Below are 21156 nucleotides of genomic sequence, written 5' to 3'. Positions count from 1 at the left end.
GACATAGATGTCTCTGCTGACACTCAAGGGGCAGAAAGTTGTATCGGCCCCTCTTTGCTCTTAATATAGCGAGAGCCAAGTTTCACAGCTTGATGAAATCTCTTACTTCAGAGAACGAATGGGTGTTTGTCTCCCAACTGAATCTTCTCGGCCTGTTTAACACCCCCCCACACAAAATAATGGGAAATTATTTCTTTCTTTCACGTAATACATTCAGAAGCATAGATAACAAGCAGCATCGAAGCCATGTGTGGTAAAAAGCAGCACAGAATATTAAACTCACTACTAGAGATCAGGTCCAGGTAAGCCGCCGTAACAAAGCTCAAATAAATTGGTTAGTCTCTAAGGTGCCACAAGTACTCCTTTTCTTTTTGCGAATACAGACTAACACGTCTGTTACTCTGAAATGTAACAAAGTTTGTTTAGCTCCCTTTTTTTTTAACGAAGAGGCAGCTGAGCCCTTAGCGGTTCCCTTATATTGCTGCCACCCACCAGGCAGAATGGAAATCATTTGAGGGTAAACCAGAGAAGGTAGGAAAATTCAGACAAGAAAAGCAAGCAGAAAGGAAGGAGCCCCTGGAAAGTAACAACCAGGGGGAAAGTGATTTAATTTTTGAAAATGAGATCAAAGCCATCTGTCAAGTTTGCATAAAAACGACATGCGAGTGTTAGCCAGGGTGTCCTGGCTAAATTCCAGACGGGGGTAGGAACTAGATTCTGCAGCACAGAGCACGGGATTACCAGCTAAGGAAGGGGCTGGGAGTTAGGAGGGGCACTTTGACTTTGCTGTCTGGGCTTGGGTGAGTCATTTACTGTCACTGACTCACCGTTCCCCTAGCTGTGCAAAGGCGATAATAACGGCAATTGTTGAATTGCCACAAATCTCCGGTCACCCAGGATTACGTGGATCTCGACAGGCAGTGGGCAGTGAAGTGTCAGGGCAGAAGCGGAGCTAGAACTTCTATCCCTTTGCTCTAGAAGCTCAGGGCCCCGCCCCGTTGAGCTGCAGAAGAATCATGGTTAAGGGTGTCGGATCCATGACATAAACTGGGTGAATAACGAGAGGGAAATTATTCCACCAACAGTAGATTTTGTAAAAAAGAAAAGGAGGACTTGTGGCACCTTAGAGACTAACAAATTTTATGTGAGCATAAGCTTTCGTGAGCTACAGCTCACTTCATCGGATGCATTCAGTGGAAAATACAGTGGGGAGATTTATATACACAGAGAACATGAAACAATGGGTGTTACCATACACACTGTAAGGAGAGTGATCAGGTAAGGTGAGCTATTACCAGCAGGAGAGCGGGGTCGGGGAGGGAAAAACCTTTTGTAGTGATAATCAAGGTGAGCCATTTCCAGCAGTTAACAGGAACGTCCGAGGAGCGGTGGGGGGTGGGGTAATAAACATGGGGAAATAGTTTTACTTTGTGTAATGACCCATCCACTCCCAGTCTTTATTCAAGCCTAAGTTAATTGTGTCCAGTTTGGAAATTAATTCCAATTCAGCAGTCTCTCGTTGGAGTCTGTTTTTGAAGTTGTTTTGTTGAAGAATTGCCACTTTTAGGTCTGTAATCGAATGACCAAAGAGATTGAAGTGTTCTCCGACTGGTTTTTGAATGTTATAATTCTTGACGTCTGATTTGTGTCCATTTACTCTTTTACGTAGAGACTGTCCAGTTTGACCAATGTACATGGCAGAGGGGCATTGCTGGCACATGATGGCATATATCACATTGGTAGATGTGCAGGTGAACGAGCTCTGATAGTGTGGCTGATGTGATTAGGCCCTATACAATATTCACTCATTATCCTGCTAGCTCTATGGAATAGGGGGAAACTGTCTAATATATATAATATATATTTTTAAATCACAAAAATGGGTTGAATTATTTGATGAATTTTATTTGCCTAACGTTGCCCACGTTGAACCGTTCTGCTGTTCTCATTCCCTCCAGCAGGGGGAGCCGATCTGTAGGCATAAACACGAGCTAGATCCTGACATTACTGCCCCCCGGCTCTCCCATAGGGGTGGATTAATTAGCAAAGTGTTTGTGTAGTGCTTGGGAGGTGGAAAGCGCCCACTGGTATTATTCTGAGCAAAAGAATAAGAAGACAAAGCAAGCAAAATGCTAGGCTATTCAAAGACTGGGATAGACAATAATATGTTTATTTCATGATCCCGTGCTATGTTTTTCTGTAGCACCCTTCCCTCAGTCAATTCCCACATTGGCTAGGAAGGACTTTTTGTGTGACCTTGGGCCAGGCATTCAACCTCTCTGTGTCTCGGTTCCCTATCTGGAAAACAGGAATAATATACTTCCTTTCTCTCGCTCTTTGTCTGTTTTGTCAGCTCTTTGGGTCAGGCACTGTCTCTCACCATGGGCTTATGCAGTGCTTAGCATAATAAAGCCCTGATCTCAGCTCCGGCCTGTAGGTGCTATTGTAATACAAATAATTACTATCACTCATACAGACTCAGCCGTGTTTGCATTAGTGAGGGGTTCTGTGCACACCCTAATAGAATACTGGTGGACTGTTAGGGAAATGTATTACAAAATCCAGCTGTCATCTGCAAAATACATCTTTTAACTCAGACAAATCGCAACCAAAAGTGTATCTGCGACCAAGGAATCTCTCGCTGTCTAATTTCAAGTGTCTCCCATCTACCACTGTCAAGCTAGGGGAGTTCAAAATAAGTTTGTGAGCCATTATTGCATGAAATCATAGGACTGGAAGGGGCCTCGAGAGGTCATCTAGTCCAGTCCCCTACACTCATGGCAGGACTAAGTATTAACTAGACCATCCCTGACAGGTGTTTGTCTAACCTGCTCTTAAAAATCTCCAACGATGGAGATTCCACAACCTCCCTAAGGAATTTATTCCAGTGCTTAACCACCCTGACAGTTAGGAATTTTTTCCTAATGTCCAACCTAAACCTTCCTTGCTGCAATTTAAGCCCATTGCTTCTTGTCCTGTCCTCAGAGGTTCAGAAGAACAATTTTTCTCTCTCCTCCTTGTAACAGCCTTTAATGTACTTGAAAATAGTTATCGTGTCCCCTCTCAGTCTTCTCTTCTCCAGACTAAACAAACCCAATTTTTTCAATCTTCCCTCCTAGGGAGGAGTGTATAGATATTCCATACAATGGAAGGGCGTATTATTGTTGCCTCTTTCACTCTTGAAAAGGTCTGAACCATCCTGGTATATGCAGTGTTGTGGGAGCTGTGTCGGTTCCAGGATATTAGAGAGACTCTGTGGTTGAGGTAATATCTTTTACTGGGCCAACTTCTGTTGCTGAGAGGATATTACCTCACCTGCCTTGTCTCTCTCAACCATTGTGGCTTAGACTTGCTTGGAAATTGTGCTCCTGGTGGAGAACAAACCTGCCTGCAGCCAGGAAAGTAAAACACAAGAAGTTATAAACAAGTGAATAGAAGAGGAAGGTTTGTGCAACCTACTCTGTAAGAGTTGCTTCACCCGTAATAATTCACTGGGCAGAGCAATGGTTTCAACCAGCGTACGATGTCGCCACCGCTGAGCTGGAACCACAGAAGCTGGTTAACAGCAGCCAGTCACACTACACAATGGCTTAGGACAGGAAGTGAAGAGTGAAGTGAATCTTGCAGGAAATTCAACTTATTAATTATTATTATTATTACTATTATTTATTTGCATTATCATAGTGCCTAGGAGCTCCAGTCATGGCCCCGGGCCCCATTGTTCCAGGCGCTGTGCAAATAGATAACAGAAAGAAAGCCCCTGCCCCAAAGAGCTTACAGTCTAAGTGTAAGACAGGAGACAACAGATGGATACAGACAGACGGCAGAGTGCAAGGAAACAGTGAGCCAATACGGGTCAGCGTGGTAGATGGTGGTCTCAGCACACCAGTAGCCTGGCCATTGTCAAGTTTTTTGTAGGCATCAGAGCAAAGGAGAGTTCGAGGAGGGGTTTGAAGGAGGACAATGAGTTTGTTTTGCAGCTGTTGATGGGGAGCTTCTCCCCAGCAGGAGGGGCAGCCTGGGGGAACTTTCCTGGGTCTGCTCACTGCTGGCTGCAGTATTTTTGATGCCCAAAGCAAACTGGTGTGAGGGGCCTGTATGCGCTTCAACTCCAGAGGTGCAGGCTTGAGTGAAACAAAGTGGAAGCAAAGATTCCTGGGAGACTCTGCATTTCAACTCTGTCCAGAAGACACATCCTGCCCTCATTTAGGGGCCAGGCCCAAGTGCTTCGTGTCTGACTGCGAGGGCCCTCTCCCCAGCCACGGAAGTCAGTGGGTGATGAGGCATGCTCGGCCCCTGGAGGAACCGTCAGTGGGTTCACAGGATCAGCGGTGGCAGAAGAAAGGGTGGGTAGAGACTCTTCAATCAGTGGGCCGGTCTCCACTGTCCAACCAATCATCTCTCTTCCTCCACCCCATCCCAATCGCTCTGCTTTCCTCCTGGCAGATATTGCCCCCAACCCTTCCCAGTGGCTCATTTCTGTGTAAGCGACCCTTTAGCAGATCCTCCTGCTCAGGGACTGGGAGCTAGGGCTCATCAGATAGCAGATAGCTCAGCAGATGCTCTCCATGAGCATACACCACCCTGGAACCATCCACCAGTCACCATAAGCCCAGGCTTTGAATACTGACAATGACAGGGCTGGGAGAGGAGGGAATTGTCTATCAGATAAGGATGGGATAAAGCTCCTTAATTGCTCAGGCAGAGATCGTCCCAAGGAAGGAATAATAGAAAAAAAAATGCCTCCTTTGGCCAAGAAAGGAAAAAGTTCACTCACACACTGGGCCTCTTTTAAATGAAAGGAGGTTGGATAGGACATTTGTCTTCAGGAGGTAGCTGGGAAGGAGTGGGAAGACTTATTTGAATGCCCCAGGCAACGCTCCAGGGATTTTATAAGACAGACTGATGACCCTTGCAGGACTTGCCCTCCTTTCATAAATCTCCCTTGACTCACCGTAGGGGAGGGGAGACGGGTCTATTCCGTTTGCTTGTTTCAAGGTTACCGAGTTCCCTTTCCCGCGGTATAGTTCTATTCTTACAGTGCTGTGACTTTCTAAGAAAGCTTCCATTGCCATAGGATCAGAGCTGCTCCGAGATTTTCCGACAGAAAAGGCAGATTCATCGAATTCAAAATGTTTCCCACGAATGGGACAATTTCAGCCCATGTTCTGACAGAACGTGGGCCAGTTTCCTGCCAGCTCGCTTGCCCAGCTCCTTGGACTGCCTCAGAGCCAGGACCCCAGAGTTTCCAGGATCCGTGGCTCTGGGGCAGCCAGCCATGCAGATTGCCCCTGGATTGGAGACCCCAGAGTTACTAGGCTCTCCAAGGTGGAGCCAGGAGCTGTCGATGAGCCAGGAGCCTTGGAGTTTGGGATCCCAGGTAGAATTTCATTTAGACATTTTTGAAATGAAATAATTGGATTGTTTCAAAACAGGTTTTTGCTGGAATTTTCAACATTTCGACTTTTTCTTCAGACATGGAACTTTTTTTTCTCCAAAATTTCTCAAGGAAGGGAAATTCCCACTGTCCATATGTTCTAATCTGAGCATGTCATGATCTTCAGTGCATTTCTCCTCACAGCCACCCCTCTGAGGGAGGGCAGTGCTATGATCTCCATAGTGCAGGTGGGGAACTAAGGCACAGAGAGACTTAGGCCTAGTCTGCACTTACAAATTAGATCTATCTAGCTATGTCACTCTCGGGGTTGTGAAAAACTTCACAGCCTTAGCGCTGTAGTTAGGGCTACCCATGTAGCTGCAGCTAGGTCGACAGAAGAATTCTTTTGTTGACCTAACTACTGCCTCTCAGAGAGGTGGATTACCTACCTCAAGCCCTTCCATCAATATTGGCCATGTCTGCACAGCTGCAGAGCCAAAGATCAACCCCTATAGTGTAGCCATGTCCTAAGTGACTTGCTCAAGGTCACATAGGCACTCTGTTGCACAGCAGAAACTTGAACACAGGCCTTCTGAGTTCTCGACGAGTGCTCTAACCCCCAGACCATCCTTCCTCTCTAAGTGTAAGTTAAACGTAACCTCCGCTCTTCCCAGCCTACTCTGCTCCCTCTACCAGCAGTACAGTCAATTTTACGCTGCCATTCCACTGAAATCAGTGGGACTTTAGGATGTCCACAGTGCGTTGACCTGTAATCGGCAGGTTAGGAGCAGCCTCAGTTTCTGCATGAACACAGAGAGGAAAATGCCATTTGTGACTCTGGACAGATGTAACAGAGATGGAGTAATGACAGTATGTTGCAAAACTGTGCATGCCTCAACCTGGGGTTGTATCAGGCCACCACTTCGTGTGCATTTCCCACTGTATACTTCTTGACAGACCAGGTGGGATTTGGCAGATCATTTTGAACACCCGCTATGTTTGAAACAATTGCAAACGGCTCCTGGACGTGTCATGAGCAGGACAAGAGGTTACACCATCCAGGCAGTCAAATGCTACACACAATTTGCTGGGCTCTAGTAACTAACGTGCAACATGCATAATAGGGATTGTCTTTGGAACAGCATGACTATTAATTGTATTATGGTATCAGCGAGTTACCCCAGCCAAGATCAGGGCCCCATTGTGTATAGTAAGAGATAGCCCTTGGCCTGAAAGTCGTACAGTCTAGATAAGACAAAGGAAGAATTATTATCCCCATTTTACAGGTGGGGACTGATGCCCAAAGAAATGAAATGACTTGACCAAGCTCATCCATGGTCTCTGTGGCAGAGTTCCAGTGCAGAGAGTGACTGCAGAGTCACAGTCCAGTGTCTTAAGCAGGGTTACGAGCAAATGTTATGATATCCCCATTATAGGTCACGAGTAGTGTCTGAACCCGAAACCTTCAGCACCAAAACACAAAGCTGTATCACTTGAGCAGAAGGATTAGTTCCAGTAACTGAAACCAGTAGTAGGCCGTTAGCCACTCTGCAGACTAACCACCATAAACACTGTACAAGCAGGTCACAAAAGTTTTTCCATCTCTGACATACCTTGGAGGAATAAGAGGAAAGTCTAACGCAGTCAGTCTAGACTCAGCTCCCTCCCAGCCCTTGAAGCTCTCCTTACGTCCGAGAAATACAAATTTGATCAGCAGTATTAAGTCGATCCTGGACCTCAGCCATCACTTACATAACCAGCCATGGAGCAAGCTCTGTCCTCAGCCAGACAGAAGAATAAATATCCCACGCAGGAAATGAGCTATGGGTCAGTAGACACCCAAAGGTAGAGTCAATCCTTGTTTAAAGATGGATGCATTCCCTCTCCCTTCCTCACTTTATTGGAGTACTTAATAAAATCACCTGCTCAGTGTCTGATCTGGAGAATAAATCCAATTGATGCCTACAACAAATTTGCTCCTTAAAGGGGACTGGCATTGTGCTGTAATATAAAAAGCTCATCTAATCACTCCATCAGTAATTACAAAGAAGAGTAAATCACTAATTAAAATGTGAAAGTGTCTTATGCAGTATATAATAAGGAAGGGTAATTAACAATCAAAAGGGAAGCCTCCACCTTGGCACTGAGTTGCTGTGTGTTAAGATGCAAGAAATAATAATATTCCAGTCTTATACAGCACTTTTAATCCATAGATTTCAGGCACTTTTACCAAGGAGGGCAAATATTATTATCCCCATTTTACAGCAGGGGAAACTAAGGCACAGAGAATTGAAATGGCTTGCCAAGGTCACACAGCACATCAGTAGCTGAGCTGAGCCTATCTAGCTCCTCGGTCACTCTTTGTCCATTGGACCAGACTGCCTCTGCATTTGAATGCCCGGCAAGGACGCTTTCAACATTGTTAAGTGATTGCTATTGTTTTTATGTTTGTGGTTAATTTAGCAGTGACTTAACTGTTAAATTTGCCAGTAAACAACAATAAACCTTCCCTTGCAATGGCTTTGAAAGTGTCCTTCCTTCTAATGCTGAGATCCATGGCCGACGTGCTAAACTACATCATCAGGCTGTCACGTGCTGATGGAGAAGGCACCAAAATAGCAGATTGAGTCAGTAGTGCCCCCCACAGCTCTACAGAGAGTGAAGCAGCGAGAGATGTTTCTAAATGCAAGAGGTGCTGGTTTTGCCCTGCCCCGCTCATTTACACCTGTGAAGAGAGAAAGTAAAATGCTGCCCAATCAAAATGCTCTTCTTACTCGCCTGAATGGTAGCATTTGACACGCATTTTGCACTCCTGCTGCATAAGAGTTCATGAAAAGCACAAGTGGAGAACCAGCTCATTGTGAGAATCAATGACTAGAGCTGGTTGGGAACTGGAATTTCCATCCCGGGGGAAATTCTGACATTTTGGGGACAAAAATAATTCTGAATCAGAACGAAAAGCTAACATTTTCCACTAAATGAAAATTAAAAAAAAAAACTGATTTGGGACCATTGAAGCATTTCATTTTGTGTAGACTTCTATATTACACAAAAATGTTAAATAATGTTACCTAGGTAATATTAACTATAATGCATATCATAGAATATTAAATTAAGTATTTGCCGTAGCATAGAAGTCTAAACAAAATGGATCAAAACGATAAAGCCAAAGCGAAATATTTAGACAGTGTCAAAACTAAATATTCTGACTTTGTCTTATCTAAAATTGACATGTTCCCATGATATGTTTCAATTTCAATTAGACTGAATTTTTCAGTGGAAAACTGTCCATCACAAAATTATTGATCAGCTCGAATGATGACTATGTAGATTCTTACCATTAGAGAGAGAGAGAGATGTCCTATGACATAGAATCATAGAATATTAGGGTTGGGAGAGAGCTCAGGAAGTCATCTAGTCCACCCCCCCGCTCAAAGCAGGACCAACACATGTAACTTGTAACTTAATCGCTGCAGGTTTCCTTTAAAATGACTAGCCCCTGGTCCCAGAGTGAATGAGCGGTGCAGCGGAGACTGGAGTACTTGACTCCTCATCCTGTGGTTTTTCCTAGAACCGCGCTGCTCAAACTGTGGCTCAGGACCACAAAGTGGGTCGTGAGGGGTCGCCAGGGCTGGTGTTAGCCTGGCCAAAGCCCAAGCCCAAGGCCCACCTCCTGGGGCCAAACCTGAAGCCTGAGCCCCACTTTCTGGGCTCAGGCTTTGGCTTCAGCCCAGGGTGGCAGGGCTCAGGTTACAGGCCCCATGCCTGGGAATGAAGCCCTTCGGCTTCAGCTTTGTCCCCCGGCCTGGAGCGGTGGGGCTCGGGTGGGCTCACACTTCAGTTCCCCCTCCTGGGGTCATGCAGTAATTTTTGTTGTCCTAAGGGGGTCGCAGTGCAATGAAGTTTGAGAACCCCTGTCCTAGGACATACCTGTATGAACTTCAGTGACTTAAGACCAATGGAAATCAGCCCATCTCACGCACAGAGCAAAGTGTTTCCGATCCAGAGCCCACAGATACTGATTGAAAACCTGCAAATTGGGTTGTCTGGTCGGTTGCCCGTGGCTTTTTCTGGCTTTGGACAAAACAAAGTCTAGCACAGAGCCACATTGGTCGAGCCAGCACCGTGGAAGAGCCTGAGAGACCGGTCTGTGCCTGCAGCGTCTCCTGTCTGGGGTTGCCCTGCTGGTGAACGCGTGATATTTTTTCCCTGTTCTCTTTGTTCCAGCTGATGCAGCAGCAGGCGGCTATCATGGCATCCGTGGCACAAGGAGGCTACCTGAATCCCATGGCAGCCTTTGCCGCAGCCCAGATGCAGCAGATGGCAGCGCTGAACATGAACGGTCTGGCTGCTGCTCCCATGACGCCAACCTCAGGTAAGGAGCAGTCAACCGCAGGGCAGCAAGGAGGAGTCGGACGCAGAGGGCTAGGGAGGCCGAGGTAGCTGTGCTGCAGAGCAGAGAGGGGGGAATGACTCAGCGGGCACCCAGAGGGTAGCAGGAAAACACAGAAAAGGCATTCTACATGGAAAGGTCCGATTGTCCTGTCATCTGCAGGGAGTCACCCCGCTCAGATCTGGCGTCACAGTCAATTCTGAACTTGCCCTAAGTTTTGCGCACACTCCCGTGTGGCATTCCAGTCTGAGACAGTCTAGCGAGAGACCGGAGCCAGGGTGTTCGGTTCTGGAGCTGAACCAATCCAGGGAGAGAGGGCTTCGGTTTGAGGCCCTTCTCTGCCAGCAAAGTCCACGCCATCCTTTGTCGTGCCACAGGCAAGGAGCAATCCTCTGGCTCCCCTGAAGCTGCAGCTTCTCTTTTAAGATGTCAGGGAAGAGCTGCAGCAGAAACCCTGCTAGCTGTGACTGCTGGAAACACAGCAGGATGGGTTTGGCCTGGCCCAGCCAAAACCATCAACTGTGCCAGCATGTGGGGTAGACTGGGGCAAAGCAGAGAAAACATCCCCCCGTACCTGACATCCCCTGTTCTCCTATGCTCCAGGAGAAAGGATGAGTGGGAAAATATGCCGGAGGGTGGCGCTGATTTGCAGGGGAGGCCTGACAACAAAGGGGACAGCCCAGCAAGGAAGCATGATCTTCCACCCAGCAGGATAGCTTCAAGCAGAGCAGACACCTCGGCCCCCAGCACCTCACCCACACCCCTCTGTGGGGTTTTTGATACCCTAGCCTTAATAGTGAGGGCCACTGTTTTTCAAAGAAAAGCACTGAATGCAGCAGGCCAGATCCTGAGCAGTGCTGAGCGCTTGTCATTCCCCATTGACTTTAACAGGCGCTGCGGGTGGTCAGTGCCTCTCGGAGGCAGGTCGCTTGCTTAGGTGGGCTTAGATACCTGTAGCTGAGCTTGAAAATCTTGGCCTTAATCTTTCAGTTCCCCAGTAGTGTGAATGGGGATTAGACTCCGTGTGGCTTGCCGGGGGCGTTGTGAGTCTGGATGTGTGTTTGTAAAGGATGTCGGGGGAGAGGTGCTAACGGTAGCACAGTGTGATAGGGCAAAGCAAGAAAGGGAGATCGAAGAACAAAGAACCAGCCGCTACTGTCCATTTCAGAGCAGGGGCTAGACTGGAGCAGGAGGGAGGGCCTGGCCAAGGGCAGAGAGGCCAGGTGACGTATCACAAAATAACAACTGCTACGGTGAAGTCAGACCAGGACATGTGCAGGTTACAGCCGCAAGACAGGGTTATCATGGAGGAACTGGGGACAAACGATGCTCAGTAGGGGGCTCGGGGGCGGGGGGCACAGTTCCTGCCGTAGGCATCTCTGTTATTTGTGGGATCACTAGGCTGTGGGAGCGCAGGGCTCTCCTGGCCTTCAGCTCACACACGTTTTAACAAAGAGCTTTCCTGCCCCAGGCCCTTCGGCCTGCAACATTACGCTGAAGTACTGCTGGCTGCCCAGCCAAGAGAACGAGAGCTCTCTGGCTCAGGGGAACCAGCCGCAGTGCTGTGAGTCGTGTCAGTGCTGGGCGGGAGCAGGAAGGGGAGATGATGGGCATCAGCCACTTTGTGTTGAGTGCAGCAGCCTTATTTAGAGGGCACTGGGGAATACGTGTAAAATTTGGAGCTAGATTTCACACACACTGTGGTGTGAGATTGCTCCCCTGCGAAGGTTGGTGAGGCTCATCTCTGGTCAAACTTTTCCCGTTTAAAGTGATGAGCAAATATTAGCCAATCTGGTCTCACGACCACCATGGAAGGGAAGGGAAACTGAGGCAGGGGCTTTAAGGGGGTATATGGAGGCTTTCCGCTGCTGCCCGTTGGGAGTGTGCAGGGGCTCTGCTGCACAGGGCTGCTACCGAGCAGGAAGTCTGGCTAAGTCGGTCACCGTTCTTCTGAGGCTTTTTTGAAGCATATGGTGGAGCAGCCTGGAGGCTGTTCTAAGTTACACCCGCTGCAAGTACAACAGCTGAGGATTGCCAGGGCAGTGGAATCCCAGCCATGACCCTCTTCTCTTGGTCACACCCCATATAATACTTATACCCACTCTGTATCATCAGAGAATCTAGACATCTGATAGATGTGAGATATAGGTATATGGATGGTCCATGGGAAGCCAGTGGAGGGTTATTCTCACTCCCTTTCCATGGCCCAATGACTATTCATTGTCATCCATAGTGGCAAGTCATAGTCATTCATGATGACAATAAATAGCCATTGAGCGCAGGGAAAAGGGTGAGAATGACTCTATAGCCTAGTCTTCAGGACTCCCTGGAGAGGGAATGGCTGGAGTTCAAGTCCCTGCTCCAATGACTATTTATACAGCATGGAACAACTTTAACAGGAGACACTGGATTATGCAGCTACAGGTTTTCACACAGCCCAGAGTGTAGGGCATGCGCCTACAACGTGGGAGACCCACATTAGAATTCCTTCTCTACATCAGGTAGAGGGGAGAATTTAATCTAGGTCTTCCAAATCCCAGAGGAATGCCTCCCAGTGGGCTAAACCTCATAAGGGCGATGGCGTCACCACCACCACTGGCTGGTTTGTGAAGCTAGCCATCCTTTGCTTTTGTCACATTGCCTGAAATCAAAATAACATTTATAAAGTCGGTTCAGAATAAAACCTTTCGTTTCAACCTGACCCGGACTTTTTTTTTTTTTTTTTACTTTTCCATTTGATGAAAATTGTCAAAAAGTTTCATGTTTGTTTCAACCCCCAAAATGGAATTTTAAAAAAAAATAAGTTGGAATTGCCAGTGAACCAAAAAATCTCTTATTCACCCGACTCCATTCGACAGGACCCACTATGTTCCCAGAAATGCCAGGCGTGCACTTGTTAAGCCCATTCGTGCATCTTTTTTAATTTGACTTCACAGTCATCCTCTTCGTTTTTTAAAATGTCCCAGGAACCTGGCTCCAACCTGTCTTCCATAGTTTGGGCTGAATTAGGAGGTGTGTGAAATGCATTTGAGGGAGGGGGCTGCAAAAAGGTGTCAGGTAGGGCTTGTCTACACGGTGATTTTAAAATGGGTCAGATTGAGTTAATCTGGTTTGAAAATGCTTGCATACACACAACTGGGCACTAACTCCACCACTGGGCACTAACTCCACATTTATCAGGAACTCTGGACTCCTCTTTTAGACTCGCTTCTGAATCTGGCCTTTTGCCTCTGCTCACCACTCTGCCACCTGCACTGGCTTTTCCTTTGTCCTCGCATCCCACGGAGAGTCTTGCGGGTGTGACAGCCTTTACCTTTGCAGCTCCTGCCCCTGTGTATCTTTCTTTGACATCTCATGTCTTGTCAAGTCTCCATCTCATGTCAGGGATCGTCTCTTATGCTCACTTGCCCTATACCTCTTTGTTTGCCTCTTCCTCTCTTATTCGCCTTACGCGTGAATGTGTTCATTTTCTTTTCATCTCTTCCACTTGCGCAACCACTTCTCAGAATTCCACACCAGGAGTCAGTCCTCAGCTGGTGTGAATCAGCATGACTCCAGTGACTCCAATGGGACGACGCCAACTGACACCAGCTGAGGAGCAGATCCCATATATTGTCCACTTCCTGTAACAATAACACACTACAGCACTTGAGGATCGTGTGCTCCATATAAAAGGAAGTAACGCACCGTTGATGTGTTGGTTCTTGCGGTGCTGCTTCTGGAGAGCTCCAAGGACCTCTGCCCTGCTAGGATGGCAAAATAAAACTTCCAGGGCAACTCGCAGGACTCAGGGAGCTGCTCTCCTTGTTTGTGTTGCTGATCTCTCCTAGTTCATATCGCCCCCACAACTGGTCAGCAACTTCTTTTCCCATCTGGTACCAAAATCCTCTGCAATCGGCAGCACAGCACAGCATCTTGGCACCATCTCAAGGCGTTTCCTTCAAAGACTGGCGACATTTGCCTTTGCCAGCATTGTCTCACAGCTGGCTGGGTGGGGGGGGGATGTACTTCACTGAGGTCTCTAGCAGAGGGGTGGACAGGCTGTGCACAGACCAGATCCTGAAATCAGAAGGTGTTTGCAGGGCCTGGCGCAGTGTCCGTAAGTCAGCAAGTCCAGCCAACCCCATCACATAATGCCATTCATAAAGTCATTTGCCATTCATAATGCCATTCATAAAGCTCCATCTTAAAACCAGTTAGGTTGTTTGCCTCCACTGCTCCTATTGGGAGACAGTTCCAGAACCTCAGCCGTCTGATGGTTAGAAACCTTCTTCTAGTGTCCAGCTTTCATTTACCAAGGGCTAGTTTATCTCCATTTGTTCTTGGGCCAACATTGTCCTTTAGTTTCAACAGCTCTTCCCCCTCCCTGGTATTTACTTGGGATGTATTTATAGAGGGCAATCAGATCCCTTCTCTTTGCTACACTAAACAAGCCATGGTCTTTGTCTTCTCATGTCAGGTAGGCCCTCCATCACCCTGATTTTCCTATTAGCCCTTCTCTGCACCTGTCCCAGTCTGAATTCGTCTTTCCAGACATCTCCGGTGGAGATCAATATCTGTCGTAGCCTCCATTTGCTCCTTGCAGGCTGTCGTTGTCCAGAATAGATCTGGTTGACAAATAGTAACTACATTCCCTGGAAAGTTTGGGGAGAAGTGATACCAGTTTTGTTTGGTCTGGGTTTCCGGGTTTTTCACTGAAATTAAAATTTTCATTTTTATTCAACTTGATTTGAATCATAACAAAAAAAATTCTTTTTTTCTTTCTTTCTTGGTTTCCACTCCCTTCTTTCCCTTTTTTCCTCTGGAAAGAAGGAGATGGAAAGGAAACTGAAACCCAAACATCTTTCACTTAGATTTGAATAAAAGTGATTCAAAACTTTTTTTTTCATTTTGACAAAAAATTTGATAATTATGACCTATACTCTGGTGGAGAGGAAGGATTGTCTAGTGGTTAGGTCACTACCCTAGGACTTGAGAGACCAGGGTCCAATTCCTTGCTCTACCACAGGCTTCCTGTGTGACCTTGAGCAAGTCACTCAGTCTCTCTGTGCCTCAGTTTCCAATCTGTACAATGGGCACACTAGCACTGTCTTCCTCTTAGGGATATTGTGAGGAAAAAATACATTAACGATTGAGAGGTGCTCAGATACTATGGTAATGGCAGCCAGATAAGTATCTAGATAAACCCAAAAAAGGCCCAGAGATTTTCATGTAATTTGAAAAGCCACTTTTAAATGTAAACCTTTGACCATCTGTAGTTATAACAGGGCTAGCCAGAGGCACCTTAGCTTATTAGATGCTCTGGTTCATGGGGGCATCATCCTTGGATGGCATTAACTCTGCCAACCCTGTCATACCAGCCTAGTGTACCCACAGCAATCACAGTCTTGGGAGCATGAGGCCTGACTTGTTCCCTGAGAGCTCCAGCTCTTATTGGCAAAAGGTTTTCAAAGGTACTGACGCCCTTCAGCTCCCGTTGACTTCAGTGGGACCTGCAGGTGCTGTTTGAAATCCAGGCCAAAGCACATTATCGGTTTAATGTTCTCCATGGTTTTCCTGAGGGTGTGGGCAATGGGGACAGGTGGAAGGAGGTGAGATAATGAATGCAGTGTTGTCTGGTTCCCTGTGTCTTGCCTGCCATGGCCAAAGTACACAGAGCACCCCCCAAGAGAGGGAATCTTGGCCTGTGAATTGTGGTGGCCAAAAGGGTTGAGAGCTTCCTTCCATTTCCAATAACTCAGACACCAGGAGTGCCCTGTAAACCATTGTACCAGTTCCCCAGAGTCATCGTCAAGGCACCAAGCAACCCAGCACAGCCCTGAAAGGACTGCACAAAGGATTCTGGGATGTGCCCAGTTCTGAATGACTGATTGGCACTGGAAAGGCTGGGAAGCCCTGCCACGATCGATGACAGCCTCACTGTGTGAATGCAAAGGAAAGCAGTAAAGCTGGGACTGCTGGTGAGCAAGCTATGGTTGAGAATGACATGGGCTGACAAAGCTCTAACCCGGCCTCGAAGCAGCAGCTGGTCACAGGGTGAACTGGCTCTTCAAGAGACGTGAGGTCTCAGCTGCACCTGTGCCAGTTTTGGCCTGCCTCTCCCAATGGAGGCAATGAGCAAAGTCACCTAATGAGGAGTCAAGTGACCTGGAGCTAGGCCTGGCTGGAGCAGGAAGGGGCATGCCGTTTAAGAGCTAAGCTAGGGTGTGCTGTCTTGGAAGAAGTGCGGTGGCAGGAAGAAGACAAGATACCGCAGAAGGGTAGATCTTTGGGGCTTAGCGAAAAGCTAAGTCACTTTAGCATTTGTCTGCCAAACTCCCTGGGCCCACGAGAATCCACTGGCTCACACAAGCCCTAACATCTCCTTGCAGCTGCATCTGGGGACAGTGTCAGCGGTTATTGATTCAGTCAAGGGCCTTCTTACCTATCTCTCCCCTTGCTTCTCTTGTTATAGAAAAACAAATCTCATTCCAAGCTGGTTTACGAAAAGCCAAGGAAACGCTTGACTCGGAAATCTTACCCCATACATTTCAAAATGTGTGTTTACACAACGGTAAATATATAAACAACGAGTCGATGGAGCTACTGCAAAACCAAATAGAAAAGTGGCTTAATTATATCTGCACCCTTTAAACCTGCTGCTGACAAGATTATCATATTTGCATTAGCTAGATTTGTTTTGTGTTGGTGGGAGCGGAGAAAGCGTCAAACAGCAAACGCCTGGAATTCAAATGCTCTCAGGGTCTGAAAAGCACTGAATCCATCCAGTGTGGTGCATGGTGGCCCTGACACAAAAGAACACAAGCTCTTTTGCATATAAATAAGGCTTGAAAATGAATGCGTTCTGCAACTTAGTTGTGTAAATACCAGTATAACAGCCAAATGCTTTGGCTGCCATGATATACAGTGTATGAACTATATCCCTGCACCACTTCTGTGCAAGCATCTGTAACACTGTATTCCCTTGGGAAGACATTTCCAACTCTAGGGCCTAGTCCACTATGGTGTTGCTCCAATTTCACATTGCTTATGTATCTCCGTTCATGAAAACCCAATATAGCCATTCATAGAATCATAGAAACGTAGGCCTGGATGGGATCTCAAGAGGTCATCAATTCCAACCCCTTGTGCTGAGGCAAGCCCAAGTAAACCTAGACCATCCCATGAAAATATCCATTCATGAATAGCCAATTAATATTCATTTATGAAAAGCCTACCTTTGGAAATGTCCCCATCCAGTAACACAGCATTGTGTAACAGGCACAAAACTTGCTAGGAAGAAATATAGAGGGTGAATTTCACATCCAAACCACCACACCCAGGAGGTACTGCAGACCCAACATGCATTATTGGTGTGTCTGTTGTTATTAGGAGAAGAACAGAAATTCTGCTTCAGGGAAGATTTATTTTCTTTCTGATTTGAAACAACCCCTCCCATCCCACCCGCAAATTTTGAAACAGAAACCTGGAAAAAAATGGTTTTGAAAAACCGAAAGATTTCATTTTGATAAATTCTAAACAAAATTCTACCAGATGGGCTAATGGGGAGCTGGCTCTCCAGGCTATAGGCAGCCAGGGAACTGTTGTATCAATTTTGATGGAATAAATTGGCCCAGAGGCTCAAAGGTGTTAACATGACTCTGAAGCTGTCCAACATTAAATAGTTTTAAACAAGATTTGGGGTTTGGTACACACAGACCTCAGCCTGCTTAGTACTATGGCAAACACACCATTAAACAGCCTTTTAACTTTTTCTTAGAGATACAGAAAAGAAGGGGAAACAGTTAATGCATTTGAAATATAAAGCATTAAGTAAGGCTTTCTTTTTAACATCATCCCTTGTTCCCTTTCTCTTTAGCCGGAGAGAGTCTATAAAGGCAAAATCTCTTGTTTGACAGTCTGTTAGATGTTTGCGGTGTTGTAGCTGTGTTGGTCCCAGAGAGACAAGGTGGGTGAGGTAATATCTTTTATTGGACCAACTTCTATTGGTGAAAGAGACACGCTTTTGAGCTACACAGAGACCTGCAGAAGAGCTCTGTGCAAGCTCGAAAGCTTCTCTCTTTCATCAACAGAAGTTGGTCCAATAAAAGATATCACCTACCCGATGAAGTGAGCTGTAGCTCACGAAAGCTTATGCTCAAATAAATTTGTTAGTCTCTAAGGTGCCACAAGTACTCCTGTTCTTTTTGCGAATACAGACTAACACGGCTGCTACTCTGAAACATACCCCACCTTGTCTGTCTCATCTCTTAGAGGATACATCTCTTAGCTGTCCAACATTAAATAGTTTTAAACAAGATTTGGGGTTTGGTACACACAGACCTCAGCCTGCTTAGTACTATGGCAAACACACCATTAAACAGCCTTTTAACTTTTTCTTAGAGATACAGAAAAGAAGGGGAAACAGTTAATGCATTTGAAATATAAAGCATTAAGTAAGGCTTTCTTTTTAACATCATCCCTTGTTCCCTTTCTCTTTAGCCGGAGAGAGTCTATAAAGGCAAAATCTCTTGTTTGACAGTCTGTTAGATGTTTGCGGTGTTGTAGCTGTGTTGGTCCCAGAGAGACAAGGTGGGTGAGGTAATATCTTTTATTGGACCAACTTCTATTGGTGAAAGAGACACGCTTTTGAGCTACACAGAGACCTGCAGAAGAGCTCTGTGCAAGCTCGAAAGCTTCTCTCTTTCATCAACAGAAGTTGGTCCAATAAAAGATATCACCTACCCGATGAAGTGAGCTGTAGCTCACGAAAGCTTATGCTCAAATAAATTTGTTAGTCTCTAAGGTGCCACAAGTACTTCTGTTCTTTTTGCGAATACAGACTAACACGGCTGCTACTCTGAAACATACCCCACCTTGTCTGTCTCATCTCTTAGAGGATAATACCTGTCCTTTTTGGCAAAAAGAGAAAAAAGTTAGTTGAGATGGGCTGGAGCTATGTTGTAGCTGCCGCTGTTCAATCCCGTTTCCAAGAAGACAAAGCAAGACAAACCCACCCAAAGGGGGAGAGAAGAGACCAGCAAAGATAGAAAATGCACCTTCTGTCTCTGGTGTTGGCTTTCATTTGCAACCTCACTGCTGGGAAACACAGGCACACCACATGGTCTTATCAGCCACTCAGAGTCCTGGCAAACTTGTACCAGTATCAGGCTTAGGGCATTGCATTTAACTTCCTCTTTCTGGTCACAGGCTTACAGCAGTGTTGCAAAATCTACAGTCTTGACCAGCTAAGACAGATTCTTAGTAGAGAGAGGGCAAAGGGAGGCTAGGGAAGAGAAGAAATAAAGTGGAGAAGGAAAAGGACACATGCAAAGTGCGGGTGAGAAAGTCTCACATGCCATGTGGTGTTCAGGATTCAGCTGGAGCTGGAGAAGATGGTGATGCCATCTGAGTCCTTCTCTCTGGCCTGGTCTGGTCAGGTCCATTTTCAGAATTAGGATGAAGAAGGATGGGGGTCCCAGGAGATGGTGGGGATGGCAGCCAGAACATTTCCGACCAGCTCTAATTATCATCAGTTATTATCTGCATTATGGTAGCACTTAGACGTCCCAACTGAGCTCAAGGTCCCATTGTGCTAGGCACTGTGCAGACACATAATCCCGACCCCACACAGGTTACTGCCTGAATAGAAAAGACAGACAAAGGCTGGGAGGGAAAACAGAGACGTACATCTATCCATCTACTGCCATATATGCCCCTCTATCTTGTTTTCTGTCTGTCAATGGTATTGCTGATGTGGCTACTGTAACCCACACACCTGGGTGTGGTACTCTGGCCCCTCAAGTGGCACCAAGACCACTTAGAGAGAGATTAATGAGTCTGCTACAGCCTTAGCTAACGGCCCTGTGGCTTTTAGCTCATATAGTACAGGCTCATGCATTTAGCTCTAGAGGTCCCAGGTTCAATCCCACCCACCGACAACTGGGGTCTGTTGGTGTTAAACTAGCATGGTAGTTAACTAGATAGCCGTGCTCCATCTTGATCCTAGTGGCCTTGGACCATGTGTGGCCTTGGACTTACAGGCCACAACTTGAGCACCCTGCTGTTCACAATTTGCCATTTATTCCTCCCCCCCACCCACCTTTCTACTGTTCCTTCTGTGTGAGTTTTGCATCTCTCACATCATCTGTGTAATCGCACAAAATATTTTCAAATATAGGACCAAATCATCAGCTAGTGTAAAGTGGTTTCCTTCCACTCATTTCAGCGGTGCTACGCTGACTTACTCCAGCTCAGGATACGGCCCCATTGGGTTTATGCAAAGGAAAATTTTAAAATTGAGGGGAATAAACTTAAAAAAAAATCCTCAGTGCAATTTTAAGTAAAGAAATCACATTTCCTATGCAAATAGAGGAGAGGTCAGGAAAAGCGACTGAAATGCTAACTAGCCTCTGTGACATTCAGACTGATGATGTGTGCAAAGAGTTTTGCCCTTGGACCTCAGGATGTCACCTCTTGTTCCCTGGACCCGCATACGGCATAGAGGGAATTTCTTCAGGCCAGCAACATCTGAAGCAAAGGGGAAGCAGCAACGTGTCTGTTCTGGGTAGCAGGAAGGCACTGAAATAGCATCCACTATGATATAGTGAAAGCGGAGTGTCTGTGTAACCTTTGGGTGGGCTAGAGTTCATTTCTTTTCCCATCTCCAGTGCCTTAAAAAAAAAACAACTCCCATAGAAAGTCTCTGGAGACCCAGAATTCAGTCTCTACAGATTTTCAGCAAGGATTGCAGAGGGTCAACCTCCCCACATTCAAGTCCCAAAAGGAACTAAAGAAATGAATTTAATTAAATAACTTTATAAAATCATACGATAAATAAACAAATAATAAGCTAATTTTTACAGCTTGACATGGCTATTTTATAACCCACAGACATTACTTTCACAGTTATACATAAAAACAAATAAAGGAAACAAATTAAAATCAGTACCCACAGAAACACAGTGAGAAAAAACGGAGAGTTCCCAAAAGCTTAGGTTTTGTTCACCTGAGTCTCAGTTAGAGTCTTTGATCACCAAATCTGTACAGTCTGCGGAATCTAAAACAACATCGTGCCCATATGCTCAGGGTTTAGCTGATCACCATATTTGGGGTCGGGAAGGAATTTTCCTCCAGGGCAGATTGGAAGAGGCCCTGGAGGTTTTTCGCCTTCCTCTGTAGCATGGGGCACGGGTCACTTGCTGGAGGATTCTCTGCTCCTTGACGTCTTTAAACCATGATTTGAGGACTTCAATAGCACAGACATAGGTGAGAGGTTTAACGCAGGAGTGGGTGGGTGAGATTCTGTGGCCTGCGATGTGCAGGAGGTCGGACTAGATGATCATAATGGTCCCTTCTGAAAAACAACATCTTCCCTCCACTTGCTTGTAGGAGTCTGCAGTTGGAA

The 21156-nt window shown here is 46.3% G+C and overlaps 1 protein-coding gene across 16 annotated transcripts in view; it reads left to right on the top strand.

Moving 5' to 3' along the window:
* Window positions 1–21156, top strand: part of CELF4 (CUGBP Elav-like family member 4) — an 870133-nt gene that overhangs the window by 743320 nt on the left and 105657 nt on the right. For 15 of the 16 annotated variants that reach the window (XR_006291039.1, XR_006291038.1, XR_006291040.1 and 12 more), the window contains exon 7: window positions 9605–9752. Coding sequence is in view for 13 of the 16 variants with exons in the window: in XM_043547126.1 (XP_043403061.1) it covers window positions 9605–9752 (148 nt within the window). In the remaining 3 variants the exon portion in view is untranslated. The remainder of the gene's footprint in view (window positions 1–9604; window positions 9753–21156) is intronic. The other variant, XM_037902451.2, reaches the window with a different exon arrangement.

The sequence above is a fragment of the Chelonia mydas genome, chromosome 5 (genome assembly GCF_015237465.2).
Source record: "Chelonia mydas isolate rCheMyd1 chromosome 5, rCheMyd1.pri.v2, whole genome shotgun sequence".
Classification (NCBI taxonomy): domain Eukaryota; kingdom Metazoa; phylum Chordata; order Testudines; family Cheloniidae; genus Chelonia; species Chelonia mydas.
The sequence above is the reverse complement of the archived record's forward strand: the minus strand, read 5'-3'. Positions and strand labels throughout refer to the sequence as shown.